The following is a 12,054-nucleotide window of genomic DNA, read 5'->3' as shown; positions in this document are numbered from 1 at the left end:
GGTTGGTGGTTGCTTCTGCTTGTGTTTGTGTTTCCTGTAGCCGCAGTTTTGAGTAGCTGCCTGTGCAGTGGGTGGTTAGAGAGCAGCATAGCACCATCTTCATATAATCCTACCTGTTGATGATGCATCGGACAAGGCTGCCTATTAGTTCTTCCTTCTTAAGTTATTTCTGTGTTGGTGCACATTTTCCTGTAAGACATATCTAGCTTTGAAGATGTGGAGACACCTAGCAGACACACTGTTCATGCCTCTCCAGGATCACACAGAAGACAGTTTTCCAGCCCATCCCAGGATCCTTCTAGGATTGCATACTGGTTACTGTTTCTTTCATAATTATCCAATTGATACTCTCCAGAGTAGTCCTGTTTTAATTGACTCTGGGCCCCAGGCAGAGAGGCATTGGCCTCTGTTGGATAGAGGCCGTGAGATGTGGGAAGAAGTAAAACACTGGGTTAAACACTGGAATGTTCTGGTCCATGACCAGGGTTCTTTTTTTTTTTTATTTTTGGCCAGTCCTGGGGCTTGGACTCAGGGCCTGAGCACTGTCCCTGGCTTCTTTTTGCTCAAGGCTAGCACTCTGCCACTTGAGCCACAGCGCCACTTCTGGCCATTTTCTGTATATGTGGTGCTGGGGAATTGAACCCAGGGCCTCATGTATATGAGGCAAGCACTCTTGCCACTAGGCCATATCCCCAGCCCCATGACCAGGGTTCTTTGCACTTTAGTAAGAGGAGGTCAGTTAGAATTGGGAAACTGAGAGCATACATTTTTTTTAAGGCTTTTGTAATTTTTTTCTTTTATAAAAAGTGAGGTGGATCCTATTTATGAGCCAGCCTTTGTTCCAGTTCAGGGTTTTCTCCACCTTAGTCTGCTTGACATTTGCAGCCATTTGTCTTATGACTGTCTTATGTATTATAAAATGTTGAACAGGACCTCTAGCCCCTGTCCACTAGTACTTTCTAGTTGTACTTTCCCAATTGTAACTAAAATGTCTTCAGATAGTGCCATATTTGTTCCCCAGATATCCCCTAAGTTGGTCTAGATCATTTCCAAAGGAGAATCACTTTGGAGTCCTACAATTCTGGGTTTCAGTTGTGGATTTCTTAAAAAAATAAAATATGTGTGACCTTTGGCCAGTTACTTAGCCATTCTCAGCATTTGTTTCTGACCTATAAAATGTGTTGACAGTTGTGCAGGTTAGGTGAGAGGCTGCATTCAAGCCACCTGGCTGATTATCTCCCTGCAATAGGCTCCTCACATGGTCACCATTATTTTCTGATGATATACCACACATTAGTGGAACTTGTCCTTTTTCCCAAACTAAATGATCTTATACCCACACTTTATTAGGGTTTGGTTTTTAATCTTTTTCTCTAATGTGCATGTACAATGTGTCTACTATAATTGGCAAGCTTCGTAAGCAATAAACTTCTCAATATTCTTTTTTTATAGATACTAATGACAACAACTAGAGTCTAACTTCTAAAATTGACTTACAAAATTTTGAGGGAATGTTAATTATGACTACTGAGAAGAAAGTAAACAAAATCAGCTCAACATGACTGAAGTACAAAATGAGATTGTGTGTGCATGTTGGTACTGAGTCTTGAATTCAGAGCTTTCCTTTCTTGTTTGGCTTTTTCTGCTCAAGGATGGGTAGTCTACCACCTAAGTCCCAACTCTACTTGTGGCTTTTTGCTGGTTGATTGGAAATGATTATCTCAGATTTATCTGCCCAGGTTGGCTTCAAGCTGGGATCCTCAGATTTCAATCATCAGTAGCTTGAGATTACAAAGGGAGCCACCAGTACTCAAAATGAGGGGTTTTTTGTTTGTTTGTTTGTTTTAATGTAGGCATACCATTTACCCAATAGTAAATGTTAAGGCCATAAGAGAATAGCTGTATACCTACTTTCTTTTATAGTAGGTAGCTCAGTAGCCTTGCTTTTCGGCTTTGAGTAAAAAAAATACATTGGCTTTTATCTTTTTAAGTTAGGTAGTTTTTCCAATTAGGTAGCATTTTCTACAGTTTTATGATGTTAATTCTTTTACCCCTGGAAAACATTTTCACATTATTCCTTTTTCTTAAGAAAAACAACACTTTATATTTATAGATTGAATTTGCCATTGGTGGAAAAAGGAAAACACCAACTCCTATTTGTTTTGAGAGGAGAAAGTGATATATTGTTTCCTTTTGACCTGTATTCCTTATTTAAAATTTTAACAGCTCTGATCCTTTTGTACCTATGATAAAATCCCTGAATCAATTTCTGCTTTGAAATATTAAAAGACCTTTTGTATTATTGAGTCTTTAAACTTTTCTTTTTTGCATCTGCTGGTAATATGACAGAATCATCTGTTATGGACTAAATTTGAGGACAACTCTATTATTCAGACTTGTTTATGGACTTAAATTTTAATTTAATTTTTCCTATAAAAATATAATGATTATCAAGTGACTTTACAATAGCATAAACTATAAACTGCTATTCTCTGTTCTGTTGATGCTATTCATTGAAAAAAAAGTAGTAACTTTTCTTGTAGAAAAATATATGCTCCATACATTTATATGCTGAAAATACTTGGGATTCCTTCCCTAGAAATAGAGTAAATAAGAGGTAATAAGTTTATGCTTGTTTACCCAGCTCTTTGTAATGTTGGAAAAGAAATGAAATAGTCCCTAATTACCCCCATCTATCAGTTTAATTAGAAATGTGTTAACATTCTGTAAAGAAAAAATTGTGATTTTATGCCTAGGTGATCAAAAATGTATGACCTTATAAATATAATACTCATGTAAAACACACATCCGCATGTTTCTCTGATTGGTACTAGAACCTAGCCAAATGATTAATTCATGAGTACTTTCTGTTATGATGTGTATTACCCACTGCTTGCCATTTTCTCTTTTCTTGTTGGTGTTTGTTGTTGTAGGTACCAGCAGACAGGTGTTAGGTGGCTGTGGGAATTGCACTGCCAGCAGGCAGGAGGAATTCTGGGAGATGAAATGGGATTGGGCAAGACCATCCAGATAATTGCCTTCTTGGCAGGTCTGAGCTACAGCAAGATCAGGACTCGTGGTTCAAATTACAGGCAAGTGCTCCTCTGCAGACTGTCAGTCTGTGGAGCTCAATTAATATTTCATCAGATGTATTGCTGTGGAGGAGGGTCTTGTGAATTATTGATGACATTTCAATTACAATATTCCTTTAATTCTTTTAGTGGAGGACATCAAAGGAAAAATTTTACGAGACAGTGGAGCTGTAGGGCAGGAGAAATTAAACATGTAACACTTTTAATGAATTCCAGGCATTGATGCTTCATTTTGCAGATGAGCCCCACTAGATATTTTGGGTCAATACAATGTCTAAGGTTAGCTCCTGCAAATGGATTGTTTACAAACTCAATTATGTTAATATCAATAGTTTACACAATATGGAATTTTAAAGTAGACATAATACCTTTTGTTCCATTTATTAAATTTTACATTAAAATATTTGTTCTGGCAGGCGACCAGGTGAGCATTACAGTAAGTACAAAGTCTATTTGTGGAGAAAGTTGAGCTTTGAAGAAGCCATTCCCCCTAATTTCCCTTACAGTCAGTGTGCGAATAGCATTTATAGATAGCCCTTTTTTTTGAATGAAGTTACTTATCTGCTCAATCTGCTTTGGGTTCCCTTCCTGATCATTATACCACACACACACACACACACACACACACACACTATTTGTATATATCAATATATTGTATATTATATATATATCCCAAGAACAAAACCTAAATGATTTTCTAGAAAAGTATGCTTGCATTTTAATCTTTACTTTTCTTAAAATTTTAATCAAGGTTTTGATATTCCAAAATAGTGTGTATTTAATAAATCATTATATACTGTATGTGATTTTGGTACACTGGGTATTGTATATATGCCTACCTGATCTAGGGAAGGGAAAGAAAAACGAGGGTGTAGGATATCACAAGAAATGTACTCATTGCTTTATTATGTAACTGTACCCCTTTTGCACAACACCTTGTCAACAAAATTTAATTAATAAAAAAGGGAAAAAAAGAATTTAAAACCTGCATATTACAGATAATAAAAGCAGAACTTTGTCGTGTTTCTCCAATGACAAATAAATAAATAAATCAGTATATAATCTGTTCATTGTAGTAGCACAAAATGCTTGATCTTGGAATAAAGAACTGTTAGCATTTCCTTATTTCAGCTGTAAATTGGCTTCATGGAAATCTGGATAAAAATATTGAAGATGAATGTTGAAGTTGTACCAGAGCAGAAGATTTTCTTCAAATATTCCATTTTACCAGGGAGTGTGAACATATTCAAGCCTAAAGGGAAATTCACAGTTGAAAAATGAGCATTTAAGTTTCTTTTCCTTTCTTCTTCCCGTCCTTTTCCCTCCCTTTCCCTCCTTTCCTCTCTCCTCTCCTCCCCTCCTTTCCCCTTGCTTTTTTGCTCATGGTTGGTTCTATACTACTGGAGCCATGTCTCCAGTTTTGGCTTTGTTTCTTTTTTGGCTGGTAAATTGGAGTCAAGAAACATAAGGATTTGTCCACTGGGCTGGCTTCTCATCATGGTCCTCAGATCTCAGTTCCTGACTAGCTAGGATTATATAGGCATGGTTCACCTGTGCACTCCTTTAAGGTTTTATTACCTAAGATTGTTACTAGTGTTACATTTTTAAAATACTTTTGTGCTCACTTCAGCAGCATATACACTAAAACTGGAACGATACAGGGAAGATTAGCATGGCCCCTGCACAAGGATGACACGCAAATTCGTTTAAGCATTCCACATTTAAAAAAAAAAATACTATCACTCTTCTAAATAAGCTCTTTGGTTGGCTCAGCCTTGGTGACTCTGTTGGGCTGCGTTGAAGGCTGGAATATTCAAATGGTTTCTAGGACTATGTCTCTTCAGACAATTCCTGTTATCATGAAAATTTGTGTGAAGACTGATACTCTGGGCCTAGGAAATCTAAAGTCATCCCTGCAGGGTAGTTTTGATCTAAAAATTAAAACATGTTCTCTCTGGAATGGTAATGATCCTGCTAGGACAGAAGTTGGGTTAATAATGAGCATCAGCTGTAATCAATTAACTATCAATGCTTGTATCCTCTTTCCCATAATGCTATAGTGTGCCATATTGGACTTGTGCCCAGTTTGTCCTTTTTTTCTTAATTTTAATATAATTTTATTTTTATTATTTTTTTTTATTTTTTTTTTGGCAAGTCCTGGGCCTTGGACTCAGGGCCTGAGCACTGTCCCTGGCTTCTTCCCGCTCAAGGCTAGCACTCTGCCACTTGAGCCACAGCGCCGCTTCTGGCCGTTTTCTGTATATGTGGTGCTGGGGAATCGAACCTAGGGCCTCGTGTATCCGAGGCAGGCACTCTTGCCAGTAGGCTATATCCCCAGCCCTTATTTTTATTATTAAGGTGTTGTACAGGGGAGTTATCATTTCATAATTCAGATAATGAGTGCATTTCTTTTTTGGACAGTGTCACCTTTTCCTTCACTTTCCCCCAGTTTTCCCCAAGGTCATCTTTATTAGAATAGTGTTGGGAGAAGTGGTTTCTGAAAATGTAGCAATGTATGAGCCAAACAACAGGACTCTTTATGAATTGTGGTGAACTGAGGAGTTTGTTTCCCTTCTACTGAACATGCCCATCCACAGGGCAACATTTCCTAAGTTTTGTAACATGGTATCTTCTAAACCTTGGTGGTCTTGGAGTTCTCTATGTTCTGTCCTGAAGAAAATAGTCTTTAAAGTCAAAGGCTGTGAGCTCTGTGAGCTGCCACTGCATACTGGCTGTGTGCATTTCCTCTGAACTCTTGCAGGCTTGGAGTCCTAATCTGAGATAGAGTGTTGCAACTTTAAAATCTATGAGCTCTGGAACTCTGCAAGTTTTTGATACCAAGAAACTTCATGGCAATGCAATTTGGTTATTGTTGTTATTTTGTGTATGCTGTATGTCTGTTGGTTTTTAGAAGATTGAAAAACACATGGTTAAAAAAAATGTACATCTGGGGGCTGAGGATATGGCCTAGTGGCAAGAGTGCTTGCCTTGTATACATGAGGCCCTGGGTTCGATTCCCCAGCACCACATATACAGGAAACGGCCAGAAGTGGCAAGTGGCAGAGTGCTAGCCTTGAGCAAAAAGAAGCCAGGGACAGTGCTCAGACCCTAAGTCCAAGGCCCAGGACTGGCCAAAAAAAAAAAAAATGTACATCTACTGTCATATTCATGGTTCATAGCAAATATGGACACAATGTCTCCCTTTGCCATTCTTTTTATTTGTTTATTTTTGTGGAGGGGGCATATGGGTTCTGGGACTTGAACTGGGCCTTGCATTCCTTGACTGGGCCTTGCACTCTTTTTTAGTTTTTTTCACTCATGGGTGGCTTTCTGCCATTTGAGCCATGTATCCACTTCTGGCTTTTTGCTGTTTAATTGGAGCTATGATTGTTGGATTTGTCTGTTTGGGCGGGCTTTTAACTGGGGTTCTCAGATCTCAGCTTCCTGAGCAGCTGGGATTACAGACATAAGCCATTGGTGTTAACTTTTACCATACTTATAATGATGGCTACCCTGAATTTTATGGTGAAGGGGAAGTAAGTTACCTTTCAAATTTCAGTTACTACTCTAGTATCTTAGTTATTACTTAATTTATATTGAAGAATAAGTATCCTAGAAAGTTAATAAACTTTCAAAGGTAAATATGCTTTGTAATTTCTAGTAAATTCTAGGTTATAGCTAGCAGGTTTCCACCCTGGAGGTTGAAATATTTGACCATGGAGCTATTGACATGTCCTAAATTCATTGCACAGTCAATGGTATTGAAAGATGAAAGGAACTATAGTCTGGTGGTTAATGATAATTACTCTAGTACATTTAGCCATTTCTCATGCTCATCTCACTAGTACTGGGGTTGGAAACGGTGGTTCAGTTGACAAGAATGTTAATGGGTTTGATCACCCCTTCTGTGGAACAGGAAAGCTGGTGAGATTTCAGCTGAGCCAGAAATACCTTGTCATTCTTCCATTCGTGGGAGAATGGCAGAAATTAAAGGGCATAATAGTGCCAGATAGATTTTCACCCAGAAGAAAATAGTAGCATTCAGTGACAGTGTGCCACTAAATGTTGCAGTTTGCAGAAGGTATATTATAAAAGAAAAACTCTATGCAGCCTAGAAAGGCATATGTATGGATTAATGCTTATGTGATGTGAGCTTGTTTTAAATATTTTACACAGGTTTTGATTGGTTGGTCCCTAATCCCTGCTAAGTGCATATTGATAATAACTCTCTTTTATTCCCCTCGGAAGATGTAAAGAAGCTGATGCATTTAATCCTTTCAAAAAGGATTGCCATCATGGAAGGGGCCAAGGGCTAGGGCAGAGTCTGCTCTCCCCAGAGAACTTCAGGGACACCTGTCTGGGCCCTGCCTTTGGTGATGACATGGTTTGAAAATTCTGTAGGAAATGTGGAGTCTGTTGCGGCCTCTGACTGCTGGTCCATCCCTGGCTTTCCAGCCAAAGACTGGCTGTATAGCAGATGGCAGGAAGAGTCGTGAGTGACAAATACATTTCATGGCTTAAACATCCTTTAAGTCAGGGCTTGCCCAAAAGCTTATTTGGGGGCAGAACTACTATTTTTCTGTTTTGTACATTTTGTGTTTTAGCATTTCAAGCACTGTGTGGTTTACTTTGAGTCATTTATAAACATTATTTTAAGTTTAGGAATCATTTAGCAAAAAGGAAAAAAGTAAAGATTAGACATGACCCTGCCACAACTCAAAAATTATCTCTTAAGTGGATGTATTTTTCATCCAACTTAAAAATGTTTTTGCTAGGCACTAGTTGCATATGTCTGTAATCTTAGCTACTCAGGTGGTTAAGATGTGGGATCAGGGTTCAAAGCCAGCCCAGGCAGGAAAGCCTCTAAGACTCTCTCCAATTAGCTACCTAAGACCTGAAAGTGGGGCTGTGGCTCAAATGGTAGAATACTAGCCTCAAGCAACAAAGCTCAGGGATAGTGTCCAGGCTCTGAATTCAAGCCCTAGGACCAGCACCGTGTTCATTCCTTACCTTCTATTGGTTGTGCTGTGAGACCATTCCACGAAGAGAAGGCCTTGCTTTTCTCTTCCATTGCCTAAGAAGAAGGCACAGTGCACAGGGACAGTATGTGTGGGGTCCTACTTTAGGACAGCTTGTCTGCATGTGCAGTTAGATGGCCAGTGCAGGGTAGTTTGGAGTTTAGGAAAGGAGATCTGGCTGGAGATCAGGTTGGTGTCCTGGTGGTATAGAGAGTTGAAAGAGTGGGGATTAGTGAGAGTGTAAGAAGTGTAGACTGTGGAGTGATTGTGTGCATTTTGTTTCAGTGTTGGTGGCTGTGCTCCCAGTAAGGGAGGCAAGGCAGGCCGGGTGGCCATGGACCTCTTAATAGCTTTGGCTCTCAGCTACCTTCTGTAGCCTTGAAGGCATGTGTATCAAGTGTGTCATCACTCTGGTGGCTGCAGTTCATTTAACTTATACTTCACCTTTTTTTGGGGGGGGGGGTGAACTCAGGGTCTTGTTTTTCTAGGCAGGTGCTTTGTCACTTGAGCTGTACCTCTAGCCCTTTTTTGCTGTAGTTATTTTTTGGATAGGATCTTAAGTTTTTACCACAGTTAGACCACAGTTTCTATCTCTGCCTTCCTTGCAGCTTGGTGATAGACCTGAGCCCTGCCTGGCCAGCACCTGGCCCCTGGCCTTGGAGGGACCAATGGAGAAAAGGAGGAAGGTGGGAGGGATGTCTTCCCCAGTGTAAGTTCTTCCTAGGTTAGTTGGTCCTACCAGGTCACCGTTTGTGGGTGGGTTGTAGAGGCATACTCTGCACTGAGTCTTTCGAGGAGTGAGATTCTTTCATCAAGGCTATACCAGTGGTCAGGTCTCCATAAGCAGCACATCTGTAATGCTGGAGGTGGGAGGGGAGCCTTGCCTGCTGCACCTGGCTTCTGTGAAGAAGTAGAGAGGGGCACATACCACAGTGACTTCTGAATGTCAGGGATGGAAGTGATCCCATAAATAATTTTGCTTCATAAACATTTATTAGCATTATCTTAGACTATTAAGTATTCCTCAAGACTTTAATAAACTGACAGTATTTACTATAGGACACATTCTGAGCACTTGCAGGTGTTCACTTACTTGATCTACCTAGTACCTATGCTCAGCACTGTCATTACTCCCATTTGAATGTGAGAAACTGAGGCTTAGAGAGGACCCAGGCAGTGCTCCTGACCACTGGTCTGTGCTGGGCTAGTGACATAATTCTCTCAGCCCTCCCCTCATCCCTGAACTGAACATTCAGGTCATATCCACCATTTCCATACTATGTACAGCACTACAGTGCTCATCCTGGCAGTTTGGGATGGCTGGGTCATGTGACTGCCAGCAAGGTACTGCCAGTGTGGTCCACTCCAGCAGTGCAGCATACCAGGGAGAGTGCTTCTGGGGCGAATGTGTCCATGGGCACCTCAGCCTTCCGAGACCCTAAACTCACTCTGCCCTGCTTACTTCCCAGGGTGGTGAAGTGCACTGAAGTTCCATGGGCTGAAAACTTGGGTAGAAGGTGAAACTTCAGAGACACTGAGATGCTGTTATATTCCTGTAGGTTAGGGTAGTTTGTGTAGTGACATGGCTAATTTGAAACAGTACAGGAGAGAAAAATGGTTTTTGTTATGTTTGTTTGATTTCCCTTTATTATAGGTGTTAGCTTTTATGCATTGATGTTTTCTCTTTTTGTGTTGACTGGAATCATGTAGATTTTATTTACTATGTGTTACCTCAATATCCTTTTCCTTTTTTTTTTTTGGCTGTAGTGAGGATTGAACTCAAAGCCTAAGCTTGTCACTTGAACCATGTCCCTAGTCTTTTTGCTTCTACTTTGTTTTGCAAATGAGGTCTCACATTTTTGCTTAAGCCAGTCTCAGACTATGATCCTCTTTTTATAAGTGGGGTTCTAGGTCTGAACCACCACACATCACACTTATCTTTTTTTTTTAGATAGAGTCTTGCTAGCTTTTTGCCTGGGTTGTCTTCAATCCACGATTTTCCTAGTTTTACCTCCCTATTATCTGGGATTATAGTCATGTGCCACCATACCCAGCCCTTTGATGTTTTTATGCTTTAAAGAAAATGCCAGTAAGTTTCTGTAGCTTGGATTTTCTTTTTTGAACCATTAAAAGGTTTTATTTTGGGGCAGTTGATTATTCTTTGCTGTCTTTCATGGTTATGTCTTGAACCTTTGGGTACAGGTTCGAGGGGTTAGGCCCCACCGTAATTGTCTGTCCAACAACAGTGATGCATCAGTGGGTGAAAGAATTCCACACGTGGTGGCCTCCATTCAGAGTGGCAATTCTGCACGAAACCGGCTCCTACACCCACAAAAAGGTAACGTTACAGTACTTGAGTACTCCTCATTCATTTTATATGAAAGCCCTCCATTTTTAACTTGTTTTTCCTTTGAGCCATGTATTTCTCATGTCCGTGTTCCTCTGTCTTTTATTCATTTAGAATTATGCACTTAGAATTACTGACATAATTTCTGTATTTTCAAATCAATTAAGACATGTTTGTTATCTGCGTAACACAGCTGGACACAAGGAGTAATCTGATTGTGTGGAGGGGATTGAAAGCCACAGGGCTTACATAACAGTTAACTGAAAGTTTTAGGAAAGTTGCTAGTTGGCAGTTTTAGGAATGTTGGTCCACAGTAATAGCAAGGTGAATGTCTTTAATCTCAACTCTGAAATACTCAGAAAGGTGTTTTCTTTTTTTCTTTTTTGGCCAGTCCTGGGGCTTGGACTCAGGGCCTGAGCACTGTCCCTGGCTTCTTTTTGCTCAAGGCTAGCACTCTGCCACTTGAGCCGCAGCGCCACTTCTGGCCATTTTCTGTATATGTGGTGCTGGGGAATCGAACCGGGGGCCTCATGTATACGAGGCAAGCGCTCTTGCCACTAGGCCATATCCCCAGCCCCAGGTGTTTTCTTTTTTTCCAATCCCGGTACTTGAACTCAGGATCATGGTGCTGTCCCTGAGCTTCTTTTGCTCTACCACTTGAGCCAAAGGTCTACTTACCACCGCCCCCCCCACACTTTTTTTAGTAGTTTGTTGGAGGTTAGTCTCACCAACTTTCCTGCCCAGGCTGACTTCAAACTGTGATCCTCAGTTCTCAGCCTCTTTGAGTAGCTGGGATTACAGGCCTAATCCACTAGCATCTGGAGCATGTGTTTGTGTGTGTGGGGGGGGGAGGGTATGATTCTGGGGTTTGAGCTCAGGGTCCTATGCTTGCCAAACAGGTGCTGTGCACTTGGAGCCAAGCCACCAGCTCTTTTTGCTTTCATTATTTTTCAAATAGGGTCTTATTTATGTCCAGGCCAGCCTGATCGAGGATCCTCCTATTTATGCTTCTGCAAGAGCTTGGATGAAAGGTGCATATCACTACTTCCAGCCTTCTATGGGTTGTGCACATTTTTGTCTGGGCTAGCCTTGCCATAATCCTCCTGAGTAGCTAGGATTACAGGTAGGAGCCACTGTTCTTGGCTTTACATCTGAAAGTTTTTGAGTACCAATAAGGCTAGAACATTCTATATCTCCTATAACAGGTCACCATCAACAGTCAGGCACAAAATGCAGGTATAAAACTGCCTTCAGGAGGGAAAGGGGAGAGGGAAATAAAGAGGGTGAATGATTTTGAAATACATTGCAACTATATATGAAGATATAAACAATCTCAGTGAAAGATGTTAAGAAGTTAGGGAATGAGGAAAGAGAAATAAGACTCTGGGGAGGGTGGACAGGTTTAGGCAAACAGTGGGGTAGTGGTGGAAGGAAGATGAATGTGGTGGGAAGTGGTTTATTTGCATGGATGTAAATAGAACAGTGAAACCTACTGAAATTGTTTCAGACATGAAGGGGTGAGTGAGTACAGGAGAGTGATGGTGAGATTGGTTGTGATACATTGTATACATGAATAGAAATGTCACAAGGAAGTCCC

At 40.5% G+C, this 12,054-nt stretch overlaps 1 protein-coding gene and 1 non-coding gene across 4 annotated transcripts in view; both read left to right on the top strand.

The window, feature by feature from the left end:
- Ercc6 (ERCC excision repair 6, chromatin remodeling factor) overlaps positions 1-12,054 on the top strand; it is an 83,650-nt gene that overhangs the window by 34,131 nt on the left and 37,465 nt on the right. For all 3 annotated transcript variants that reach the window (XM_048339223.1, XM_048339225.1, XM_048339224.1), the window contains exons 7-8: positions 2,934-3,092; positions 10,313-10,448. In XM_048339223.1, the coding sequence (XP_048195180.1) occupies positions 2,934-3,092; positions 10,313-10,448 (295 nt within the window). The remainder of the gene's footprint in view (positions 1-2,933; positions 3,093-10,312; positions 10,449-12,054) is intronic.
- On the top strand, positions 4,710-4,817 carry LOC125347386. Its single transcript, XR_007210174.1, has one exon. It is a non-coding gene; the product is annotated as a U6 spliceosomal RNA (small nuclear RNA).

The sequence above is a fragment of the Perognathus longimembris genome, chromosome 2 (assembly GCF_023159225.1).
Source record: "Perognathus longimembris pacificus isolate PPM17 chromosome 2, ASM2315922v1, whole genome shotgun sequence".
Taxonomy (NCBI): Eukaryota; Metazoa; Chordata; class Mammalia; order Rodentia; family Heteromyidae; genus Perognathus; species Perognathus longimembris.
The sequence above is the reverse complement of the archived record's forward strand: the minus strand, read 5'-3'. Positions and strand labels throughout refer to the sequence as shown.